The sequence below is a fragment of the Lepisosteus oculatus genome, chromosome 13, assembly GCF_040954835.1.
Source record: "Lepisosteus oculatus isolate fLepOcu1 chromosome 13, fLepOcu1.hap2, whole genome shotgun sequence".
Lineage (NCBI taxonomy): Eukaryota > Metazoa > Chordata > Actinopteri > Semionotiformes > Lepisosteidae > Lepisosteus > Lepisosteus oculatus.
This window is the reverse complement of record NC_090708.1, coordinates 10,508,680-10,533,538: the sequence shown is the minus strand read 5'-3', so window position 1 is coordinate 10,533,538 and position 24,859 is coordinate 10,508,680. Positions and strand designations below refer to the sequence as shown.

The window sequence follows — 24,859 nt, the reverse complement described above, 5'->3', positions numbered from 1 at the left end:
GCACTGCTACCTCTTTGCTGGATAGTCTTGGGTTCGATTCTGACCTCAGACACTCAGTGTCCCAGCTTGTAGTCTTTGTTCCCAAACTAGGCTCTGGCTTTCCATTACCCTTAGTGAAAGGGATGGATGGATTGGTAATGAAGGTGCTAATGACGATCGTTGATATGGATACATTGATGTAGATGATCTAATTCAATGCATTATTGATTATCTTCTCGAAATGATCATTTCATGAAAAAGGGGGCTGCTGGGGGCAGAGATGAAAACTAGACACCCCGGCAGCCCTCTGTGAGCTCAGATCTAATGGAGCAGGGGGCAGGACTCGAAGGCAAGCTCGGGACTCCTGCAAGGCACGGCCGTGTCTGTCTCTCTTCCAGGCAGTCCGGAAGTGGGCGCCAGCAGCTCCCTCCAGGAAGAGAACAGGCTGCTGAAGGATCTGTTGTCCCAGACGCGCGCTGACCGGGACAGCCTACTGCTCAAGCAACAAGTCCTCACAGACAGGGTATGGGCCTCCATCACACCAGCACTTCCACTTCAGGCTAAACTGACTTAAAGAAAGGAGAGGGTCACGGTTAACGACGCCTCGATAAATTGCAAGCACAAAACTTGAACTCTGAACACCAAGAGAGAGAGGGGACGAAAATACTTTTGAATGAACTTTTTTTCTCACATGTTCATGAAGGAAAAAACTGACAATATGCCACAGGTCAGCTAAGGAGAAAGTTATACGTTTCATGGTTTTAGCATGAAATGGTCGGCTGTGTTATAGTTACTAGAAGTATTTCAGATGAACAAATCTTTAAGGCCTGACAGTATTCAGTCACTTGTACTTAAGAGATGTTATTCATAGGCCCCTAGCAAAACACAACACAGGAGTTTTCCTAATTGCATGGAAAATTGCTAATGTAGCAAAAAAGTCTTAAAAATGTTGACAAAACTGGACTAAGTACTTATAGACCAATAAGCCTTAAGTCTATTGCATGCATGATTATAGAAATAATAATAAGAACTAAACGAGAGGACTGTCTATGTGACAGTTGGATTTATGGGATAAGCAACATGCATATAGCATGGGCAAGTCTTAACTAATTCAGAGTTCTTGAGTAAGCAGCAGCAGTAATGGGCACAAGCCACACCACACAGGTCATATGTTATGTTTAGATTTCCAGAAAGTGCTTAATAAATTACCTCATCATTAATGCTCAAAATTCAGCCGACAAGTAATAATAAGGGGTGCATGTTCAAACTGGGGTGATTCAGTTATTGGAGTACCACAGGTTTCTGTATTAGGATCACTGCTCTTTCTGATTTACAGCAGTGTTTATATCTGGTTGCTGAATTTAGCCTGAGTGACTGTTAACTGGTAGCTGCGTCTGCGTAATTTGCAGATGAAAATAGCACAGGGTTGTTTTTGCTTTACTGTGCCTCTGCTTTCTTAAAAGGTCAATGATGCAGATGTCAGGAATATTGGATATACTAGCGCAGGATAAAGTAACCCCTGGTGACCTGGTGAAGACCCATCAGCATTTCCAGAGCAGAACTAAGCAGGGCTTCCCTGTCAAGTGCATAGTTTTGTGTTTCTAGTGTGTGGAAGCTCAGAACCTCCATTGGTGTTGCACCAGGCACCTGATGGCTTAACACTGCTATATTCAATGAGTATGAATGAACCTTGTCTTTAGATATTACCCCACTGAGAATAAGATCTGTGTATGGCTCTATCTACAGTAGGAATGGAAGAACTTTCAAATTCTATAACCATTAATAGAAAAAATAACTCATAAAACTTCAGTTGAGGTATTTTGTTTTGCTCCAAATAGCGGCTAACCTCTGGCTGTGACTAGCGGTTAACTTATCTGCTTGCACAGTGTTCGCTAAAAAAGGACCTGAGCGTTAAAACTGGCTAAACCTTTTCGGGAGCGCAGTCTTTGAAAAACAGCCAGCAGGATTTTGTGTGAGATGAAAGCAAATTACCGGAAAGTTGGTCAATATACGTTTTCGTGAGAAGAAAACTGCACAAACGATCTCCTTGTGGTCCCTTCAGCCCACATCAATTCCACACCCCTCCCTCTCCAGCTTCACCTTTCATGGGGTCCCCCCCTCCACAGCTAGCGGTTGCTGTTTTTGGGGAAAATTAGTAGGTCAGCGGCCTGCTCTCCAGAGGTTCCAGAAGAAAAGGCCCATTTTTCATCTTATACAAAGCCGTCGTTTGTGATAACACTGCTCTCTTTCTGTGACTCAAGACTAATGAACTCCTCTAGCCTGGTTTACTACTGGAATTTATTTAAAATCACAACTATAAATAAAACTTAATTAGGGTGATATATTTAGTACATTTATTTATTTTGTAAATATTTTGAAGGAGTTAGCGGTCTCTACGATTAAAAAGCGAACAAGTGCACCAAAATAAACTCTTCAAGATCCTCTGTGTTGTGAGGCAGCTGTGACTTTAAAAAGCCGCATAAAAACAAAGTGTAAGTAGCCAAATCAACTGGCCAACCTAATTTTTTTCTGTTTGCAAAAGGTTGACAGTTCGCAGTTTGAAAATGTCTTCAATTTTAAGATAATAAATAGAAATGACTTAACAATGATAAATTAAACTCTTAAGAGAAAAAAAATGTGGTAGAACTAGAAGACCTTACTATTAGACCACACTTGAGCTGCTCTTTGATGGCATCCAGATCCAATGAGCTTCCCTGATTCTCTTTTCTCCCGGTCTGCTACAAATTATTTTCTGGTTATCTCTTTTGGCAAACAGATACTTTATTTTGCTATTGTTGACTCACGCTCATAACTGATATTTTGGAGCAACATATCATTATGGCTGTCTTCAGTTTGCACACATTGCATCTTGCATTAATCCCCACAGAGTGTCCTAATGGACTGAGGAGACTTTAAAAGAATTGGATTAGTTTCAGTAAATCAGTTTGTTCCTGTTGACTGGTTGTTCCTGCAGAAGAACTGAAGTCTTTGCACCAGATGTTGAAATAAATTATCTCTGGAGTTTCTTGAATTTGTTCTCCTTCCTGACTTAGCAATGTTTTGAACAGAGAGCACTGGTCTGTATGGTGTTTTCAACTCTCATGCAGTTTCAGCGGAATCACTTTGGTAATATGAAGTTTCAGAGTTTAGTGAAGAATTGGCATAACATTCTGTGGATAATTGTGTGGAAACTATAGGTGGACAGTAGGTAAAAGATACACATCTACATCTATACAATAGATATAATCTCCTCCAGGTTTAAAATTTTCTCCATGAAGTTACTGTGACTCCATGTGACCCATGGAAATTGCCCATGAACCCAGGCGAACTCTGACTTAGTTTGCAAAGCTGGATTGTCTCAGGAGATTAGAGAGCAAGTCAGTGTGAACTCTGACCTTTTTGTTGATTTTGGAATATGACCAGCTTGCAGTTTTCTCAGGCAGTGTGGGTGTGCGTGTATACATTGCACAGCTTCAGATCAGCACGAGGACAAGACGGGGCATTAGAAAGAAGCTTAAAATATTCAGTATGTAAGAAGTTTAAGTGTGTAAGAAATAATGAAGATAAAATCATCATTCCCACAGGAACACGATCCATGTGTTATACATCACTTGTTTCTAAATACTGGCCTCAAAAAGCATCATTTCAGTTAAGACAAATTATTTGGCATAATGAATATGCATGATACATGAAGAATCCAGGTTCAGTATGTTTTGTTATTTGTGACAAATATTTGCTGCAAACAAAAGGCTCTGCAGAAACTTGGTAGTCATGCAAGGTAACTTATTGTATGTGTGTATACTATTGTAATGTGCATTTCTTTGAGATTTTAGACAGGTTTCTAGATGTTATCACTGAAGATGATCTGCTCTTCTGCTAAGGGTATGAAATGAAACACTTATTAATACTTGAAACGCAATGTTATTTTTATTCTTTCCTTCTAAATATCTGTGACGAGTGCAAACAGTGCTTGTTGTAAAGAACCAGCTATGCATCATACTAGGTGCAACTGAAGTTAGTGAATCATATTGGATGCGAGTCTCCCAGATGCTCTTTGCTTTATAGAGACACATTGAGGTCTTAATGTGGTTAGCCACATCTCTTGTCCTCCTGGATTTCTTATTGTTATTCATTCAATGGTTATTATTAACCATTCTCTGGTTACCTTAGTCTACTTGTTTCCTGCTATTCATACAACCTGGTCACCTGTCTCCTCTGCTCATATTTATCATTTTAACTATGACCAAAGCTATCTGTCTTTAAGAGTGTTAGCAATCATACACATGCATTTTGCCATAACTCTTTGTGCGGTAGCAGGCTTTCAGATTGTAAGTGTACCTGGACTCAGTTTGCAAAAGCTTTCAGAGAAGGTGATGTGATCCTATTGAAACCAAGACAGTAGTATTCCCCCAGGGAAGGATTCCTGGGCCTGTGATGTAGTGTCGTTCACCGCTGTCTAGGGAGTGGCTCTGTGCGTTGCACGAGAGACAGTGATTAAATCCTGGCAGGTGTACTGTTATACCCAAGCCTGAGAAAGACAAGTGCTTTCTACCCTGATTCTCTCTTAACGACTTGTCATATGCCCTTTAAATATGTGTTTTACACAGGTATGAAGGCAGGTTTTCCACACCCCTCTGTCTCTGCGTTCAAACGTGCGCTCAAACACTTGTTTTTTCAACTTTTCGGTCTATTCACCCATATAGACATCCGAGACTAACCTTCAGGGTTGAGTCCGCTTTTGACAAAACACGTACTCTGGTGAGGGTCACGGCAGTTTGAAGCCAATCCCAGAAGCACAATGCACGAGATGTGACTGAGAGCGCTCAACTGCTTTCACCCTAGGCTGGAGGACGGTGTATTGTGAGGACACAAAGAAAGGAACAATTTGGAATCCAAAATCAAACTTCTTCAGGAGGTGGGAAGAAGCTGGAATACCTAGCAGAAATCTAAATTAACACAGGGAGAACAGAAAAATTCCGTACAGGCAGAAATTAAACCTAGGTTTCTGGGGCTGCCAGCGGGAGAACTAAATGCCATACCAGTGTGCTGCTCTGTCCCCCTAAAATAAGTCCTTTCTGCATGCTTTCTGTACCCTGTCACTCAATTTTCTCTGATTAAGGGTCATGTAAGTGCCATGTATTGGGATCAAACAAATAATATCAGTTTGACTCTCTTTGTATATGCACAAGGTTAATATATAAAAGGTACACATGCCAAAAAAGGGATATGATAGATGCCACTAAAAATGTTTTGGACTGAATGGAAGAATGAAAAGAAAATGAATTTGTGAATGATCTGTCTGCCTCCCCATACCATTTACAGCGCAAACATACACTGGCAATGATCACCTCACAATCCAGCTTGTTGGAAAAAACATCAGTCATTGGACTGTAAAAAAGAAATGTCACTTAAGTCACAGTAACAGACAGCTCACCTCTCTGCAGTCTACTATTGGAGAGGTTCCCCTCTCAAAACTGTGGTTAGGTGTACTCTATGAGAAGCTTATCACCCTTTGACTTCTGCTAACAACTACATATTGTCAAGTAAACAATAAAATCTGCTAAATACCGTTTAGAATTAAGTCTAATATTTTTTTTTAACTTAATTACTAGATCAACTGCAGTAATGGACAGGAACCTCCAAGATGTCACTTTCTCTTTGTGACCCAGAGATGAAGGAACTGTCTTCTCAGTGTGTCACAGCGCGGGTGCATGATCCTTGTTGTAGCCTCAGACATTGCAGTGGAAAAAATACAGAGAGTATTTCTGCAGGGGAGAACAAAACAAACAAATGCATCGCTCTGAGCTCTTCTTCAGCATCATTTTCTCAGCCCACACTGTGTAAGCAGCCTATATAAACAGTTTTAAGAGTCAGCTGGAGTTGCTTAGCTCTTGAAGCCAGCACCAGTGGGAGGTGGGGGTTGAAGCTATGATTCAAGTGGGATAGTAAGGTACAGAGGAGAGGGGTTGCATATCCACTCCAGCTGTGTTTAGTAATCTGACAGATAGTGCTTTCTGTTAATTCTTTGTATTGAGCCTCTGGGCCCGAGCCAAGTCAGACAACAATACTGCATCCTTTAACCCTTTCCCTGCTGTATATAGACCAGGCCAGGTGTCTTGTCGCTGTGAGGTTGCAGGTGTACGCTTGCTAACTTTGTATTCCAAGCACTTTGTGCCGATCAGTTTGAAATGGGATGCCAGACTCTTCCTGTCTAGTTTGTGATTTTCAAAGAGGGTAACTTTCAACACTTTGGTTTAATGAAAGAAGTTTTGTAATTGTTACAAATTAGATTTAATTTAATAACGTTCAGGCGTTTGCTTCACAAATGGCATAAAATCTATACAGATGTCAGATGTACAGTCTGATTCAAGGTGTTTTACCAAATATATATCCTGACCAGGCTGCAACTTGTACAACTTTTAATTTTCTAATTGCAGTGGAAGGATGGTTCTATTAAAAAAAGTTTGTATATTAAATATTACAAATGCCAGGGTGAAAGCTGAGCTTTCATCTTTAATTCTGTGACATATCAAACAAAAAGCATATTTCTTAGAGCTTTGTAAGTAGATTCATATCCATCAAACTAAAATATGCACCTAGAGACGTGTTTGCTTTATATCAGGTTTTAGGAACTTGTTGTAAGTTAAGAATTGCTGTTTCATCTAGATTTTTTTTTTTAGAAGGAACCTGTAATTTTGTTCAATCAATTTCTTTGTTGCTACTGCAGTATTTCAAAGCTTTTAGAATTTAAAACCCAGATACCAGGAGAGCCCTGTAGAAACCATATGGCTGTAAAGGGTACGCCCAGGAAGTCTGCTTTTTAGTGTAAATTGCATTTTGACTTTTAATGCCAGTGCCAACATGCAACCTCAGTGGGCAGGAATGCTACAGGATTTTGTTTCAGTTTTTTTTTTCCTCTTTAAGGACGACAGGAGCAGCCGAAACGAAGGTTTCAAAGGTACATTAAAAAAGGAGCAGTTACACATTCTGCCCCGAGCGGCTTCAAGTCGCTGGAGGTGGAAGCATACAGGAGAGCGATGGGCCGCGCCGAGCCGAGCTCTGAGAGGCTGGTGATTAAATTTAATGATGCGAGTAGAGAGAAAGGGAACCTCAAGACCGGGCCGTCACGGCACCCCACAGGACTTCCTCCGCAGAGCATGGCTAATCAACTCCAGCCATGGCCTCCTGCTTTACTGCAGGCCTGGGATCGGCCATAAAACCCCCCCTTTCAGTATAACTCTTCAGGAAAAGAAAACTGGCCGAAAAAAAACAACATTTTGACACAAATTACTCTCTGTACATGCGTGCTATAAATATGACTATGAACTTTATCTTCTGCGAGGTACAGGACAGGAGTGGATTCAACAAGCCGTACTCTGCAGTACGTAATGTTTTCCACTAAACACCCTGTCAGCAGAGAGCGCAGTGATATACTAGCTAACATCCTGAGAAGCTGGGCGTGTCCGTAAGGGGACAGAGGTGACGGGTCTTTTGAGTGGGCTTCTGCGTCAACAAAAAATAGAAACAATGTGCCTCGCTGGTGCTAAACATTTGATTTTTTTGAACGACTGTTTTGAAGTGCTCAGTCCTCAAAACATTCAGTTAGGGCCTTACGCCATTTCTCTAGTTAAACTTCTTGTTCCTCAACATTATGTGTAACAGAGTGCTCTGTTTATTGAACATAGCCTAGTTCTCCACAAGGGACTTGTCCGATCATCAGTCTAAAAAGGGTGTTTATTTTTGTCGAATGTTAGCTCGCCATTGCAATACAAGGATGGAAAGAGGGACATGTAGCCTCTTGGTTCTTGTTTGGCCTGGCCATTAAAGAGGCGTAGGCGCCATGAATTTCCACACTGTTCCTGTGACAGAGTACTGTGAAAACACACTTTTCAGATCCTGCATACAGATTCTGCAACAAGAATGAGTATTGATCATGAAGATTTGTTGTTGAACCTAGTCCTTACAATACTCCCTACAATAATGTTGTCTCTACAGGCAACATTATGCAGAGTTAACATGTCTTATTTAGCAAGTACTTAGTGTAATTCAGAATTAACCAGTATTCCTTTGGGCTGGGTTTCCATTAATTTATGTCAGACCACCAGTAAGTGATCAAACATTAAACTGGGCCTTTTGTCAAAGTAAGTGTATTTGTGCCATTTTTCAGCTATAACTAGAAAACGTTTATTTTACAGAATGGATTATTTTAGCCCTTAATTAAAGTGTTATCCTTTAATAGCAAAGTTTATTTTTGGGAAGTCAAACAACTGCTTGTCATTTTGACTGTTATCAAGTTTATCTTGGAGTGTGAAGGTGCTCTCATAATAAAAAGCATCTTCTGACAGAATGACACACACAACAGTTGAGGTTATACGTGCACCATCTGGTGGCTATAAAAATAGTTAGAATAGAAAAAATAACCTTTAACTAAGCAACTGAAGGTCTTACAATTGTAAGGCTATGCATGTTTATTTTGCAGTTCATACATAGGTCTTTGGTAGTTTAACCTTTAAAGGGCTGTGTAATTGTTATTATTAAATTAAGCATTTTAGAGTACTTTAGGTAATGTTTATCAATTAAAAACAACAGAGTTGAGCTAAACTATAAATCATCAATTACTACTGAGGACAGACTGACAACAGGCTCTCAGGTTTGTCTAATGCAAATCACAGTGGGAAGGTAATAAAGAGCAAATGGGTGTACTTGTTCAGGGTAACAAGCAAAGAATGATAGATCAGTGGTAGACACATGACTTCAACCTGGGATCTCCCAGTTACAAGCCCTTCTTGTAACTTCTGCTGATCAACTGACCTTTTAAATACAGTTACATAAGGGCCCAAGACTTTGGATCATGAACATCGAGAGCCTGAAGAACATAAAGAAAGCCTCCAATAGACTATTTACTCCAATCAGCTCCTTTGATTTGGCTGCTGTGCCCTTGTCATTTACTGACAATAATTATGTCCCCAATCCCCAAACCCAATGCACAACACTATAACACAGATATGTTTTGGCAGTTCTGATTTTTTGGCTTCTGTTTTTAAGTCCTGCCTTAATCTATTTACACCTTCGTCATGAGCAGTAAAACGTCTCCATAGTCTCCATCTTAAGACCCGAACAGCCAAGCGCTCAGAGCTTTCAGTGGGGTGCACGTTATCTTTGTTTTTGCGTTTCTCTGAGTAAAAAAAAATAAAGGCCTATTTTAAAATGTTATTAATAGAGAGCAGGCGGGTGGTTCCAGCAGAGCAACAGTGATGCCATTGTCCCTGAAGCTGATTGAGCCTGCTGGAGAGATTAAGCAGCTGGAATAGAGATGGGGTTTGGGGGGGGTGCACATTGTATGGTTAGGGGGTTGCTTTTCCTCTACACTGAGGTAACAGGCAGCCAGCGCTATCACTGGCTCATAGCGTTAGAGTGAGTGCTCTTTCAACATGTGGTTCGTGTTAGTGAGGATAGGGGAGTCTGGCACCGGGAGAGGGAGTGGGTGGAGAGGGAAGGGGGGGTTCATATGAAATTTGGGGTAGGGGATAGAGGCCGGAAGATTAGATTGTGTAAGTAAACATCTTCAATAGTCAATCACTACCGAAGTTAGAAGTGATTATCCACTCTTCATGAATCAATATTATTCATGACATATGGTACATTTTAAACTCCATCTATCGGGATTTGGAGGTGTAACTGTGGTCTGTCACTTCAAGAGGTTGTACCATGTGGGATAGTGTAAACTAGATGGAGCAGTACCGTTGCCTACAAAAATATGTGAAGGAAATGCAGGATTGGAATTTATTTAAAAAGTTGCATTTAGCTTCCCTATCTTTTAAACTGTTGTCAAAAACAATTAAAGTGCCTGAAAATTGATTCACCCACCCAGAAATGAGTTGTGTAAAGTGATTTGTATGCTTGCAGTGTTATTTGTTTAGGGGTTACAATCTTTGGCAGCAAAGATACTTTGGAAGGTTTCAGAGGGTAGTATTATCTCTGGATAGCCTCTTTGTGGCTGTGGAAGCTTTTTTTTGTTCTTGAATAATAACTTTTGCAAACACAGTAACAGGTGGATTAGGCGTTACGTACTGGAAAAAAATCGAAACAAACGTGACAGTGAAAGACAATATAGCTTTGCAGCCTTTACATTACACTTCAGTCTTCAGGACACCCGCTCTTGTTTTCACCTCTGGCTCAACGCTGATGTAACTGGACCTCCAATTAAAGTAATTGTAACTCCCCCTGTCTTATCATGTATCACCTGGTTAAACTGAACTATTTAATTCTTTTAATTGATTTCTTAAACAACCTAGTGGCATCCTTCTAACTTTTTTATTTTAAAAGAAACTTAAAATGTCCAACTTTCACGTGATTGAAAACCCTCTGAAGGTTCCAGATAAGCCACGTGTTAGTTCGGTTTGGATCCAGTTAAGTGTGTGAGAGCTTGACTGGGATAAAAGCTCCCAGGGGTCTCCTCTTCCCTGGTCAGCCTGTTTGCTCTCTCCCACAGCTGGAGCGCATGCAGCTCCTGGAGTCCCGTGAACAGAATCAGGAGAGCGAGCGGCGCAGGTTCGAGGAGGAGGAGAGGATTTACAAGCAGAAGCTGCAGGCCTATCAGGATGGGCAGCAGAGACAGGCGCAGCTGGTACAGAAACTCCAGACTAAGGTAGTGAGGCTAAAGCAGTGCTTTACTAGTCCCAGGAGGGTTCATTACACTCTTTGTTTTTTCATACCCGCGATAGAAAGGAAATAGACCTGTTATGTATGCTGAAGATTTTTTCATTTTGTATTGTTTGTTTGTTGAAGAGAAAATAATAATAAAAAATTATTTTTCACAGCTGTAGACATTCGCTTGTTGAAGTCAGTAAAACCCTTTGTGTCAGATACGTTTGCTGTGTATTCTATATACTGTACTCTAATATTAACCAAGTCCTCATGCTATTGGAAGGGTGGACTAAGTAGAACCCCAGGAGGATACTAATAGAGTGAATGTGGTTGATTTATTTGTTATGAGAAACTTGTGGCAGCGGCAATTGGTGGAAAGTTATTTTTTTAATTCAGAGTGGCGGCATTTACGTTTGCAATGCTGAAGGGTGACCTCTGTTCAGGTGCTGCAGTACAAGAAGAGATGTGGGGAGCTGGAGCACCAGGTGCTGGAGAGGACCTCAGAGTCAGAGAAACTCAAGAGCTCGGTAAGCCCGCCCCAACAGCGCACACCCTGTCGTACTCATTGTCACCAGAGCTGCTACGCCTAAGTCTCATTCAGGCGTTTGTCTGAAAAACATGCTACTGTATAAAAGAAGGCACACACAGTGAGTCTGCAGGCGGGTCTGTAGCCGCGGTATTGCGCGTTTGAGCAGTTCTGTCCCGTGATTCCCAGCTGCAGGCTCAGCTGGACTCCTCCGAGGCTCGTCTCCGCCGGGCAGAGCAGGAACACAGTGCAGACCTCGGGAACACACTCAGGCAGCTGGAGGAGGAGCAGAGCAGGTGGGCGGCCGTGGAGTTTAGGCAGTGTTTGAGAGGGTAGATACGGAGACACAGCAGGTGCCTTTTTGAAAATGAAGTGTGACATTTATAAGGGGACATCCAAAGAATTTCTTCACCTGCATGTTCACGCAATCACATCTGTTCACTTACTAGGTATTTAGAATTGAACCTTTTATTGCAGACAACATAACATAGAGCAGCAGTTCACTAAGGAACCTTGCATAGTTTTTCTTAATTCAGCTTTTTAGCCTATCATTCTCATTTGCCACATCTGAATAATAAAACTATTTTGTAGTTTTGTTTATGCAAAGATATTGATCCACCAAGCACAGCAATATCCACAAACACATCTAATGAAACAAGCAGATACTCCAATTACAATTATGAGCACTAACTCATTAAAAAAACACATAAACCAAAGACAGGAAATCAATTTGAAAGGTATTTAGACTGCCAAAATAACAGCAATTACAACATGAATTCAAAAACTTTACTTATTTTTTAATAAAAAAAAACATTCTGCTTTTCTAAGATATTTGCATCACTAGGTACCTGTCGGTGCTTCTTCTTTCTCTGTCTGACACGTGTCCATGAGAGAATGTACAGTAGCAAGCTGGCCTTAAAAGAAACTGTGTTGAATGCAGTTAATTAGCCAACTAAGGTTGCTGCTGGAAGAGGTGTTAGTGGGGCCAGCAGGGGGTGCTCACCCTGTGGTCCATGTGGGTCCTAATGCCCCAGTATAGTGACGGGGACACTAGACTGTAAACAGGCGCTGTCCTTCGGATGAGACGGAAAACCGAGGTCCCGACTCTCTGTGGTCATTAAAATTCCCAGGGCGTTTCTCGGATAGAGTAGGTGTGTAACCCTGTCGTCCTGGCCAAATTTCCCATTGGCCCTCACCATTCATGGCCTCCTAATAATCCCAATCTATGAATTGGGTTCATTACTCTGCTCTCCTCCCCACTGATAGCTGATGTGTGGTGAACGTTCTGGCGCACTATGGCTGCCGTTGCATCATCCAGGTGGGGCTGCGTATTGGTGGTGGTGGTGGGAAGTCCCCATTACCTGTAAAGTGCTTTGAGTGGAGTATCCAGAAAAGGAATTATTATTATTATTATTATTATTATTATTATTATTATTATTATTATTATTATTATTATTATTAACTTTCTCAGGTCCTTCTTCCAAGGGATTTTAATTATGCCTCACACTGAGAGGTGGGTTGACCTTACCACCTGAAGCTTGCATTTAAAAGAGGCTGTTTTATGAAGCTGTGGGGCTTCAATTGAAATGGTGCAGCAGTACTTCCCAGTGAAAAAGTGAATTGCATTAAGCGGTAACATTTGAGTTTTACAAAACATTCAGATTTACTACCCTGCATACTTCTTAGTTAGAAACATGCATCTGAAGTATAAATTAATGAAATAGTAAGCATACTAACAGACCCGTGCTCACTGTTTTCTTACAAACATTTTGGAGTGGTAACAATGTTTGCGTCTCAGGTGTGCTACCCTTGCCCAGGTCAACGCCGGGCTCCGTGAGCAGCTGGAGCAGACCAGCTCTGCCAATCACCAGCTGGCAGAGAGTGTGAGGAGAGCCAAGGAGGAGGTGGAGCAGCGCGATGCCAGACTGCGGCGCGAACAGGAGGTAAGAGCTCATCAGCGTCAGGGCAAGCAGAGCTCGAATACTGTATTTAATTATGCTGTTTGTTTATGTTTGATGTTTTAGAGTGGAACGACATTTTTTTTCTGAGGGGCTTGAGGAGCCTTTAAAACCCCAGCTATTAACAGACTTTTTAAATGTAGGAGGAAAAAAGAGCACACAAGGAATTGTCTTGCCGTGGAATTTGCCTTCTAAATATGACTCTTGAACTCTGTAATAAATGCCTGTGTGAATAATCTGCTTTTCTGGTCTTAGTGGTCTGTTAAGGGTTTTTCATCATGTAAACTTGCTCAGTTTTAAGTGGATCCTCTGGACTTATGTGTAAAGTCCCAGAGGAGGGGATAGAGGGGGTGAGGGGAGGGGATGTGTGTGTGTGTGTGTGTGTGTGTGTGTGTGTGTGTGTGTGTGTGTGTGTGTGTGTGTGTGTGTGTGTGTGTGTGTGTGAGATGGGGGGGGCTTTTCCCCTGTAGTAGTTTTCTGTGAAAACCCCCCAAACATCATAAAAATGAATTCACAGCCAGGCAGTAATGCTGCTGCACAATCACCTAGTGGGATTAATGTACTAATGCAACATAAAGAACCACCAGTTGCCTAAACATACACATACAAATGAAGGAGAGGCAAAATAATAATGATAATGTACAGTGTAGCACTGGTTAATATATTGCTGTTGTGAGGCCTGCCTGATGTATCCAGCCCTGCTGCTGCACTTTGCTACGAGAGTGTCAGCGGCTCCCAGGACAGCTGGTCTGTGGGAACTCTCCCCAGGTCTGGTTGATAACAGGCCCTCTGTCTCCATCCACAGACATCCGCCTCCCGCCTCAGTCGCGAGCAGAGTCGCGTGCTAGCACTGTGGCGCCAGGCTGCCTCCCTGCGGAGCAGCGTCACCCAGCTCCGGGCATCCGCTGACAGGTAGCCATGGCTCGCTGCCAGGGCCGGGGCTGAGCGCTCACGACACCCCGGGACGCGTCTCACTTTCTTTCTTCCTTTCAGAAACACAATCATCTCCGTGATTAGAGTTCTAGGACGAGATGAACTGGGAGATTATGTGACTAGCGCCCGGCTTTTTTCAGCTGAAAAATAATTGATGACATCCTAGTGAAACCAAATAAATGGAAACATGGACCATTTGGTATTCCAGTCCGTTTAGAGTCTGTTAGAAGTTTGTGTTTCACTGTTGCCCGTTAATTTAAAGAACCTGCCCAGCTGTGGTTATTCCACACATTGATACAGTCTGAAATGTTTAAGAAATAGGATACATTTAGGGGGTCCCTCTGTTAGGGGTAATTAATTAAGACAACAAGTATAAAGATGGCTAAGAGCTTAGCAACATCTAAACCGACTTGCCTGGAGGTAACGAACTGGCGACCTTGGCCCCATAAGGTCCCTTTGACATCATCTGCTTTGTCTCCAGGAGCCTCTCTGAGATGCGAGTGGATTGTGTGGATGTGAGCCGCAGACTGCATGCGGCCTGTCTCAGCCTGGAGACCTGTCTGTCTCAGCAGACTCCTACAGGACAGGAGGTGTCAGCACTGGAGCAGCAGCTCAGAGAAAAGCTGAAAGAGGCCATGCAGCTGCAGAGTCGCTGGGATGGGGAGAAAGTGGAACTTAATTCCAGGTCCGTCTGCCTCTGTGTGTGTTTATTTCTCAGCTTATGGTCCATATAGACAGTTTTTGTAAGTAATATTTGTACCATAGATGAAGCTTCATTGTTGCTACTGTACTCAAACACTTATACTGTATACAGTACATGGTCATTTCGAGTCAAATTTGTCTAAACTTGTCTTATCAAAGCTTCTGATTCAGTGAAGAAAGTCACTGCATAGTATGTCCTTGAATGTTTTTTTTTTAAATTGAAGGTAGATAAATCTAAACTGAAGAACACAAAAATGAAAACATGAAATAAAATAAAATATGATACTTCCAAGGTAAGGGCCTTACAAATCTACCATTTGTAGGTAAATTGTTGGAAAATTCAGTTTCTCTTTGCTTCAGTAGAAATGGCAGATTTTTGTTTGGATGCTTAAGCCACATAGGGGTCATTTTAATGATGAACACCTGATGGACTCAATTTATGATGGAAGCAAAACATTCAAGATCCAGAACAAAAGAATTAGTTTCACAGTACTGGCACCTTAATCACACAGAATATTGTTTCCTTGGAAGCTGTAAATCAGTTTTTATTGCAACCCATATCTTATATCATTCAGTAATAACAATTGTACTGAACATTTACTCCCACCGGCCTAATCTATCTATACATTATCAGAAAGCCACTTATTCTTGGTATGGAACAGTCTGGAGCCTATGCACAGAAGAAACAGAAGAAGCAGAAACAGAAGCTGTGAGCCACGCTACAGTAACTGCAAGCCATCATGCCACCTACCCGTCTGACCCATTTCAAGTAACTTGTGGCATTAGGGGAGGGTTGAGAAGAGTGGTCCTGACTGTCACGATTGTAGTCCCTCCAACCTTAAGGGCGCTCCGGCTCTTTCACTTCTGAGTTGATTTTGTGCACCTGCTCCCTGTTCCAGCCTCCTATTCAGCCCACCTTAAAAGCCAGACGCTCACTCTGTTCCGGGCTCTGCATTGGTTCCTGTACCAGGCGAGTCCGGGACCTGGGGCGTCGGGTCCCGTTCCCCCCATTTTTCCCCCCGACCCTCCACCGGATCCCACTCCAGTTTGTCTTCGTCTCGGATGGACCGCCCAGCTCTGGACTTTTGCCTCGTCTTGGATTTCCCTTTGGACTCCCTTTTGGACTGTTTGCCTTGGACTTGTGCCCCTCCCCCGATCACCTGCGCACCATGGACACGCCCCCTGTTTTCATTCCTGACCCCTGCGTGCTTTTTTCCCCGTGTTTTCCTCACTATTCCCCAGATTGTGTCCTCTGCATAGGGTCCTGAAAGAACACTTACGGTACACTGACTTTAGAGGAAATAACTAACCAGGACATTTTTGTGAATATGCATAAGTTGCAAATGAAAGGCTGATAATATAACATCTTAGTTAATAACTTTGCAATCACAGATTTGCGGATATTTTGTTGCTTGTCTGAGAACTGATGTCTGGAATTGAAAATCCTGATGCATCAAGCTCAGCCTTTTGGGATTTTTTAAAACATCTATATAAGGAAATAGGCATATCAAACAAGATCTTACCATTTTGGTCATAACACTGTTTTATGGGTATTTCATGAAGTTTGAAGTAGGTGACATGTGCATTGTTCTCCAGGCCTATTTGATCTTTCAGTATGAATTACATCCAGTTAATATTACAGGAATGAAAATTCCATGCTTCTGAAACAAAGATCTGTGATTCTGTGTGTTCTTTGGCCAAAACATAGATTTGAAAGTGTCTTTTAAAGTTGTAAAACCTTTAGCATTACAGAAATGCCACGTTACGGTAGTATAGTATAAAAAAAGAACATTATTAGGCTCTTTGTGATGAAGTTAAATCTTGCAAAATATTTCAAAGAAAATAAAAAATCAATAGGTGTGAAGCTAGTATTTCTTTCTAGACTCAACATCTGAATTTGGTAAAAAAATATACCTAAAGTTTTGTGAGGCATTTATTGACCTTGGTTTTATGTAAAAAGCACAGCTACCTAACACCCACTTTTTATTCAATAAAATTCTGTTATAGTGGCAGCTTCTTTCACCATCTTTGTAAACACATTTAACAATTGTTTACGTGCTTAAACGTGTTTATTGCACCATATTTGGATGGATTAGCTTCCTTGTCCCTCCATTTATTTTAACAATTATATTGTAGATGGTTTTAATGTTAAGTGTTCTGTGGAGGAAGCTTTAACATTTGTTTTCCATTTTGCACATCTGTTTCCAGTTATACATCTTCTATATTCCAGTTGTGTAATACAGAGATGTCAATTAGGCACGTCTTGTCCTATCAATTTTACCAAAGCGCTTTGAGATTAAAGCCCTGTAACTGATAGCATTTGCGCTAATCAGTAGTTTTTACAAATGAATCCCGGAAAATTTCTGTGGGTCCTTGTACAAAAATATTGTACAGCTTTAATCCGGTTCTGGCCCAGTTTGTAACAGCTCTGTTGTTTGTTTGTTTTTTGCAGGATCCTGGAGCTGACGGAGATGGTGAAGCAGCTCAGAGGGCAGAATGAAGAGAAGGAGAAGAGCCTGGCAGCTCTGAAGATTGCCCTGGACAAGACGGTGAGATATAGACATTTTAGAAGACATTCATCCCTCACTAGACACAAGCACTTTACTCACGAGTCCTTGCTAAAACAAGTGATGCATTTGCAGACCTACATTCATTAGATGAGTGAACGTCCCTTGTAATATGAGCTCCAAGTGTGCAACTCATTCTAAAGCTTTTATTTATCATTGCTCTCTCTCAGCTATTGTTGCCTTGACTATCTTAACAGAATTTGTAAAGGTATTATACTATTGATGATGAAGGCTAATATTTTGTGAAAACTGATTTACAAATTTTAACATTTTAAATAATTAAATGTTTTATTTTTGTTTTTCTGATTATTCACACTACGTTCTGGGTTTTATTCTTTAATGTCACAAGATCTGTTAAATAACATAATACATCATTTTTGTGTAGTCAGAAATTTTGTTTGTGTAAATTTTGTTTTTAGTTCATGTCATATTTGTTGTTCATGTATACTATAGAGTTCATGTGTTTCTGTACATAACTTCTGCATAATAAATTGAAACATAACAGCTTGCATAAAAAAGTGTTGGTAAATTCTACTTATTGTGACATATGCTTAGCAATTTATGGTACAAAACTATTTAAAAACCTAAAAAAAATACCTAACCTTTACTGGTTTATATCAAGTTATTTCAAGCACTGGGAATGAACCACAGTTTTACAATACATGTATTTTAGTAGGAATTTAGTGTCGCCTTTACGACTTTTCTCCTAAGAGCAGAAATGTTGGAACCAATTGTGCTCGCATTGTGTGGGGTGAGTGTACAGCTTGTCCTGATCTCATGACTCATGTGGTCATGGGTAGTTGCTCTGGGACTGGTGCTCACACACAGGCACACAAGCGCTTTTTCTGCTTCATTTGTTGACAATATTTCTGTGCTTTGTCAAAGCCATTGTTTAAGCAGTGGAGGGTGATTTATTGTCTCTGACAGGAGCAGAGCAAGGCAGAAGAAGCTTCTGAGAAGGAATCTCTCAGACAGGACTTTGAAAGTCTGCAGCAGATTCTCCATAATATCACCCAGGTGAGGACAGAGGGGTGACATTAAGACAGTGTCAAAGCTACTTGCTACTACATTTTATTGGTACAAGGTTTGTGATGATCCAAGGTGATTTCCAGATTACAGGGGAAAGAAACTTTACTACTCCTTTCAATGCACAAATCACGATAAGAAGTTCTGAGAACCATGCACATTTTGCCTCTGGCCTTTGAAGCAGTATCGTGTTCACCCTCATGCCCTTGGACTCCTCCAGGAGCTTCTGAGTTCTGCTTTTCAAGCACCACTTTCTGTGTCTTTGGAAAAGACTCAAGTGGGGAGCCGCGTCGGCATGCATAGGCTGCAAAGGAACAGGTAAAAGTTTCTTCCATGCTGAAAGGAAAAGAAAAGAGACACAGCATTTCGGCTGTGGAGCCTTCTTCATGTGTGACATGGAATAGGCCTTTACCTGTTCTTTTGAAAAGACAGCTCTTAACACTTTCCCAAAACAGGCTCTGCAGTTTTTTTCTCCAAACTCCAAACATTTTTTATAGAGGCTCCCCGATATGCAGACATGCATTTAAATAAGAAGCTACTCTCACACCTCTCAGTGCCATGTACTGTAGGAATACTGAAATGCCTACTATGGGCTGTAAGCAGTATTTTCCAGAGGTGGTATGAATGGCGTGACTGCTCATGTATTCCTCTGCATCGTGTTTCCGCTGGTGAGATGGGATCTCTTCCCTTGGCTTGTGTTCGTCAGGTGGCTTGGGGGGACAGCGAGAGTGCCGGCTCCCAGGGCGTCTCGGAGCCGGCCGATTCTCTGAGGCCCCCGCCCTCTCGGCACGCCTCTCCCAGCCGCGCCCGCTCCCCCCTGCGCAGCGGCTCCCCGGCCCAGCAGGACCGCGCCCTCAATGCCGTGCAGAGCGCGCTGCTGAGGCGCCAACTTCAAGCGCAGGTGAGAGGCACAGCCCACCCCCCCCGACACCAGTATCCCCCCTGCCTATCTTCAGCCAAACCACCACTACTGGGCTGACATCTGTGTTTTCCTCAGAACATATTTTAGGTTGTTCGATAACACACACACACCTTTTGAGATGCAAATTTAAGAAACTTTTTAGCCAGGTCCTTTATTTCTTTGTGAAAAAAAGTGCCAAATTTAGCTTGGTGAAAAATTCCTGACGAATTTGTCTTTCCTGATGAAGTTTCTGTCTTTCTTCACGGCTTTCGGCTGCGATGTACAGCATTTTGCCCCCACTTGTAACTATTAAAACAGGTTTACGGGTCGGTGAAGTAAGAGGGCACTAGCACTGGAAAGGAGGTGCTGAAAGCAAGGTGTGTAAGCGTGGGGCTCCGGTCTTTATGGCTCAAACAGGAGATGCGTACCAGACTGGAGGCGGCCCAAGAGCAGGTGGCCACTCTCCGCAAACAGCTGCTGGACGGGGAGGCAGAGCGCAGGGCCCTGGAGCAGAGAGTCCAGCAGCTGAGGCAGGAGAGACAGCAAGCAGAACTGTCCGGAGAGGAGAGCCGCAGAGATGCCCAGAGATACCGTTCTTCTCTGGACGTTATTGCCAGGTATATGTCTTCTTTTCCCCCTTTTCAGTCTTGTTGAAAGGATGTTTCCATATTATCTGGTAGGCAGTTTTCAGGATTTTCTGCAGGTTGGGCAATTATGATCTTGGATGCGATGTTTACAGCCTGTGTGCAGCCTCTAAAATGTAATGGGTACAATCTGTGTTTATTCTCCTGCACAGCGAGAAGGGCAATCTGGAGAAACTCATTCTCAACCTCAACCAACAAATAGACTCCCAGCTGGCTGAAATGGAAAAGCTGAAGAGCGCGAACCATGATCTTCAGCGCCAACGAGATCACCTGGAGCAGCAGCGGGAGGATCTGGAGAGAGAGAGGGAGCGTGGGCGCAAGGAAATGGAGAGAGGGTATGGGAGAGGAGAAGGGAGTTTGTGGAAGTGAACATAAGTCTCTGGCTTTGTAAATATAGAGCTTTGAAACTCAAGGAAAGCTGTGATTCTGAGCTCAGCCTTTCAGACCGAAACTGGAACAGTATTATATCTGTCCTGTGTGGATTCAAGCTAGAGTCCCAGTTACATGTCACGTCTCTAGGGTCCTAATATATCTTCTGTAATTCTCAGATTCATTTTAGTTGTGAAGAAATAATAATAACAATTAGTATTTAAATAAAATGTTAAATGTCTTTAAAGTTAAAATAAAAGTCTTTAACAGTAATTTCAAATAATTTAAAATGGAGTTCAAAATAATGGCACAATCAAATAGCATGGGTGATGTACAAAATACAAAACCCTTGCCCTCGTAAAACATTGCAATCGATTTTCAGATTTTCAGTATTCCATGTTTACAGTAAAAGCACTAGAGGTCAAGTCATATGGGAAGATGTCTGTGTGGGTGCTTCAGGCAAAAGAGTTTGGAGCAGCTGGAGATGAAGCATTCCAGCCTGAGGAAGGAGCTGGTGACGGTGAAGGAGGCCCTCAGTCAGGTCACTCTGCAGAAGGAGGTGCTGGAGGACGAGAAGGCCAGCCTAGCGCAGGCTCTGAGCAAGGTGAGCCCTGACCCGGAACCAGTGCATCCACTCCAACCAGATACAGGTTGTGTCAAAGGACACATCTGCTTTAAGATGCCTGTAGTAAAATATATATATATATGAATTAGTTCAGGTGGGCAGCTGCGTCAGCTTGCGTAGGCTGCAAAGGAACAAGTAATAGGGTTATTCCATGCTGAAAAGAAGAAGGCTCCACAACCGAAACGTTGTGTTTCCCTTCTTCTCTTTTCAGCATGGAATAAACCTATTACTTGTTCCTATCTATATGAATGTTTGCTTTTATTTACGATCTTATAAAATAAAAATATTTATTTTCCAATATAATTTTGTGACACCTTCCAAAAACATACCGTATTATGTTAATCGGCGTCCTTTAATTATCCGTTTGAGTACCCTCTGATGCCAGGTAAATAATTTAGGGTGTAGCCCTATACTTCCAGGAAAGGTTTCCAGGTTCGTGCAGATCTTCCTGAAAACGGATGGATGGATTCTTATTTTGCCTTTGGTTAGAGAAACCCAGAGGTAGCTCTGCAGCGGCTGTTGTCAGACGCCAGGGTGAAAGTGAATGAATTGCTTTACACGGTCTCAGTGGTATGTTGGTATTAGACACTAAAGGGCAGAGAATGTGGGAATGGAGGCTTGAGGTCTATCAGTAATGTGCTGGAGATTGTGAGAGCACGGTGGTCACCCTGCCCGCACTGCGTAGGTGGAGGTCCAGTCTGCAGAGCAGGAGCTGGCTCTTGCCAAGCTGCAGAGCGAAGAGGCCAGCCTCGGGGACTCTCTGGCCAAGATGGGGGCTCTCAGTGAGGGGCTGGCCAAGGACAAGGTGGAGCTCAACCGCATCATCCTGCAGGTCTGTCTGTCTTATCAGCTACCCTGGATTTCAACATCTGCGCTGTTATATGAGTACAGTATGTTCCCCCAAGAGTCAGGCTTCAGCTTGCACTTACAATTCATGTGATGCTGCATTGTTGATTAATATGCAGTACTGTACTTCCACTGATTATGCTTATTTAGACATATTTGTCCAAATAAAATGTATTTACGCAATTACGGGTATGTCTATACTGACACAATATATAATACTTAATTTTGAATATTTTTAATGAAGCAACGTGTGAAAATGCTATGTTATAAAAACATACTTTTTCTGAATAGATTTCCAAATCCTTCTCAACATTTACTGTGGGTTGCTTACTCCCTTTTATGTCTCCCGTGTGGCACAGGATGAACAAAAACTTAATCTGCTGTTTCGCTTTTTTCACCCCACACGTGTCACAAGATCGTTAGCTGCTGGTGTCTTTTCCACACAAGCACAATGAGCAGCAAGGCGAAAGCCAGTGTATTGTTGCAGCACGTGATGGCCCCACACATCCCCCGATCTGAATGAAAGAGTACACCCATGCCGCCCCTCACGAGCCCGGTGTCCCGTGTGTGCCATCAGATGGAGAGTGAGAAGGCGGAGCAGGGGGAACGGAGGAGGGAGGCTGAGCTGGAGCGGGCGGCGGGCAGGGAGGAGGTCAGCCGGCTGGAACAGGAGCTGCAGGACCTGAGGGCTGAGAAACGGGCCCTGGAGGTCTCGCAGGCCCACCTGCTCGAAGCCTGCCAGAGCCTGGAGCACGAGCTGAGAGTCATCCGGCAGGAAAAGTCTCAAGCCTTGGGTCAGCACGCACAGGTCAGCCCCACATTGCCAGGCCTGAGCTCTGCATCGGCTGTGAACTAACGACGAGTTCTATATAGCTCAGTAACACGTTCAAAAGCCTAATGGCTTCGCCTCCCATCGGGAAATTAAATATCATTCCCAGCATCTCTAGTTCTGGAATCCCGTTTTTTTGCAACATAGAAGTATCCAAATGTTTGTTTGATTTGTGCTCATGTACTGACTGTGAAATTCAAAACAAAAAAAACGCTTGTGGTTTTATGTCACCGAGACTAAATTATCTTTGCTGTCTGTAACTTAACCGGGCTGATTGTGTGCCGTGGTGACTGAGCTGTGGTTGCTGTTTTGGCATGTCTGTGCAAGAGGTGGGTTCCTCTCCGAAGAAAACCTGGACGAAGGATCCAGTAACCCGGCACCTCTGTGTGTGTCTGTGCAGGCCAGCAGACAGAGGCAAGCCCTGTCAGATCAGCTGGCTCTGAGCCGCAGGGAGGTGGAGAGCCAGGCTGCGGCCCTCCAGAGAAGTGTGCGGGAGAGAGAGGAGCTGGCCAAGGACAAGGCTGGCTTGAGTGTCCAGCTGACGTCCGCTGAGCGCAAGGCCCGAGGACTGGCTCAGGAGCTGGCCGCTCTCAGGTGCGTGGGCTACAGTGACAGTCATAGTACATAACCCCGTCTTTGTACGGCCATTCTTGTGTTTATTTAGCAGGTTTGGGAAACCAGTATGTTGAGCGGTGATTGGGTTGGTGTTATGAAATGAATGAGTGAATGTATGTGTGTTACAGGATATATGCGTTTATTACGGGGCCAGCGATTATGTTGTAGAGCCCATGTGTGTGTGTGTGTGTTTCAGGGCAGAGAAAGAATCCTTGGAGACAGCACTGTTTGAATCTCAGGAGCAGATCCTGGCGCTGGAAGCTTGGAGGACTCAGCTGGAGGGGGAACAGCAGAACCTGCAACTTGCCAATGAGAGCCTCACTAGTAAGTCTTTCTCTTCTGTCAAGCCTGACAATCACAGGCCCACAGGCCGCACTGTCTCATTTTAAATTGCCAAATGCTGTCAGCATGGCCTCTTAAACAGGACACCAGAGAGCAATGTTTTATTCCTGAATTCCAGAACAGCTGTGCTGAAGGGTTGGTAATAGATTGGCCAAATGCGCTTGAAAAAAATTATCAATGAAACAAAGTTTTATGTCCACCCCCCTTGGACAGATAGAAATTAACCAATTTTAACAGTGCATTTTTCTCACAGCATATTGAATTATAATGGTTGACAACAGGAATTCCCGTGTCACTTGTGTACATAAATTTGGGGTTGAGAAAGATCATTTTGAACTTCAGTGTGCAGTGACATTGCTCTAATTAATAACTCATGGTAACTTATTGTAGCAAGAGAAAAATAAAAATTGGTATTTTGCTGCAGAGTATTATCATAAAGTATTCAAGAACTCCAGTGACTTTATTAAATGAAACTTACATTAATAAGTACAAGGACAGAACCTGCTTCTGGGACAGAAAGAGGCATATCAGTGAGAGGCCTTTTGTGTTTGCGTGTTTGTCCAGGGGAGGTGGCACGAGTCAGAGGGGAGGCCGAGCTGCAGGTGTCCAGGCTCGGGAAGGAGAGGGAGCAGCTGGAGGCCAGGCTAGCACAGACGGAGAGGGAGGCCCAGAGCACCCTGAGCAGCACAGAGCGTGCTTACCAAGAGCTGCTGGAGCGCGAGCACAAAGACAAGGTGGGGCTGCCCAAAGGTACACTGGGATATGTGCCTTTGAAAGTGTTGCGGGAAGAGTTCAGTCCTTTTGTTTGATCTTAAATTTGACCTTGCCATGTCTGACTGGGGGAAAACAGCATGGAAAACTGTGTAAAGAGTGTTCCACAAAAACAAAACCTACACGAAGCTTAAAGGTCTTTAAAAACAAACGGAGAAGGCCTTTCCTGTTTTTTTAAAATCAGGCTGCCCTGGGCTTGTGAGTCCCGTCCACTTGTGCCCTCAGCTGTCCTCCGTCCCACCTCTCTGCCCCCCCCAGGAGAGAGCGTGCGCTGAGCTGAGTGCCCAGAGGGAGCAGGCGGAGCAGCAGCTGCGAGGGGAGTGCGAGGAGCTGAGGGTGCGCGGCCAGGCGGAGCAGCAGCAGCTGCAGGAGGAGCTGGCCAGACTGCAGCAGCAGAGAGACGACAGCCTCCTGCAGGCAGAGAGCCACAAACAGCAGGTCTCTCCTCGGCACGACGCCGCGCCTGACTGCTGCTACTGTCACAAAACAGGGCCAAAGAACACCTCTTTCCTCTCATAACGGAGCCCAGAGCAGTTTGCGTTCTTCTGCTCCAATGAAGTAAACCTGCTTACCCTTTTT

General features: G+C 43.1%; 1 protein-coding gene across 2 annotated transcripts in view; it reads left to right on the top strand.

Annotated features, from left to right (window-relative positions):
• crocc2 (ciliary rootlet coiled-coil, rootletin family member 2) overlaps positions 1-24,859 on the top strand; it is a 40,284-nt gene that overhangs the window by 2,923 nt on the left and 12,502 nt on the right. For both annotated transcript variants that reach the window (XM_006637742.3, XM_015361351.2), the window contains exons 3-21: positions 378-502; positions 10,472-10,627; positions 11,070-11,153; positions 11,342-11,448; positions 12,951-13,095; positions 13,916-14,022; positions 14,525-14,728; positions 17,198-17,294; positions 18,240-18,329; positions 19,045-19,239; positions 19,657-19,856; positions 20,036-20,218; positions 20,712-20,856; positions 21,563-21,709; positions 22,301-22,531; positions 22,953-23,146; positions 23,364-23,491; positions 24,074-24,243; positions 24,539-24,718. In XM_006637742.3, the coding sequence (XP_006637805.2) occupies positions 378-502; positions 10,472-10,627; positions 11,070-11,153; positions 11,342-11,448; positions 12,951-13,095; positions 13,916-14,022; positions 14,525-14,728; positions 17,198-17,294; positions 18,240-18,329; positions 19,045-19,239; positions 19,657-19,856; positions 20,036-20,218; positions 20,712-20,856; positions 21,563-21,709; positions 22,301-22,531; positions 22,953-23,146; positions 23,364-23,491; positions 24,074-24,243; positions 24,539-24,718 (2,888 nt within the window). The remainder of the gene's footprint in view (positions 1-377; positions 503-10,471; positions 10,628-11,069; positions 11,154-11,341; positions 11,449-12,950; positions 13,096-13,915; positions 14,023-14,524; positions 14,729-17,197; positions 17,295-18,239; positions 18,330-19,044; positions 19,240-19,656; positions 19,857-20,035; positions 20,219-20,711; positions 20,857-21,562; positions 21,710-22,300; positions 22,532-22,952; positions 23,147-23,363; positions 23,492-24,073; positions 24,244-24,538; positions 24,719-24,859) is intronic.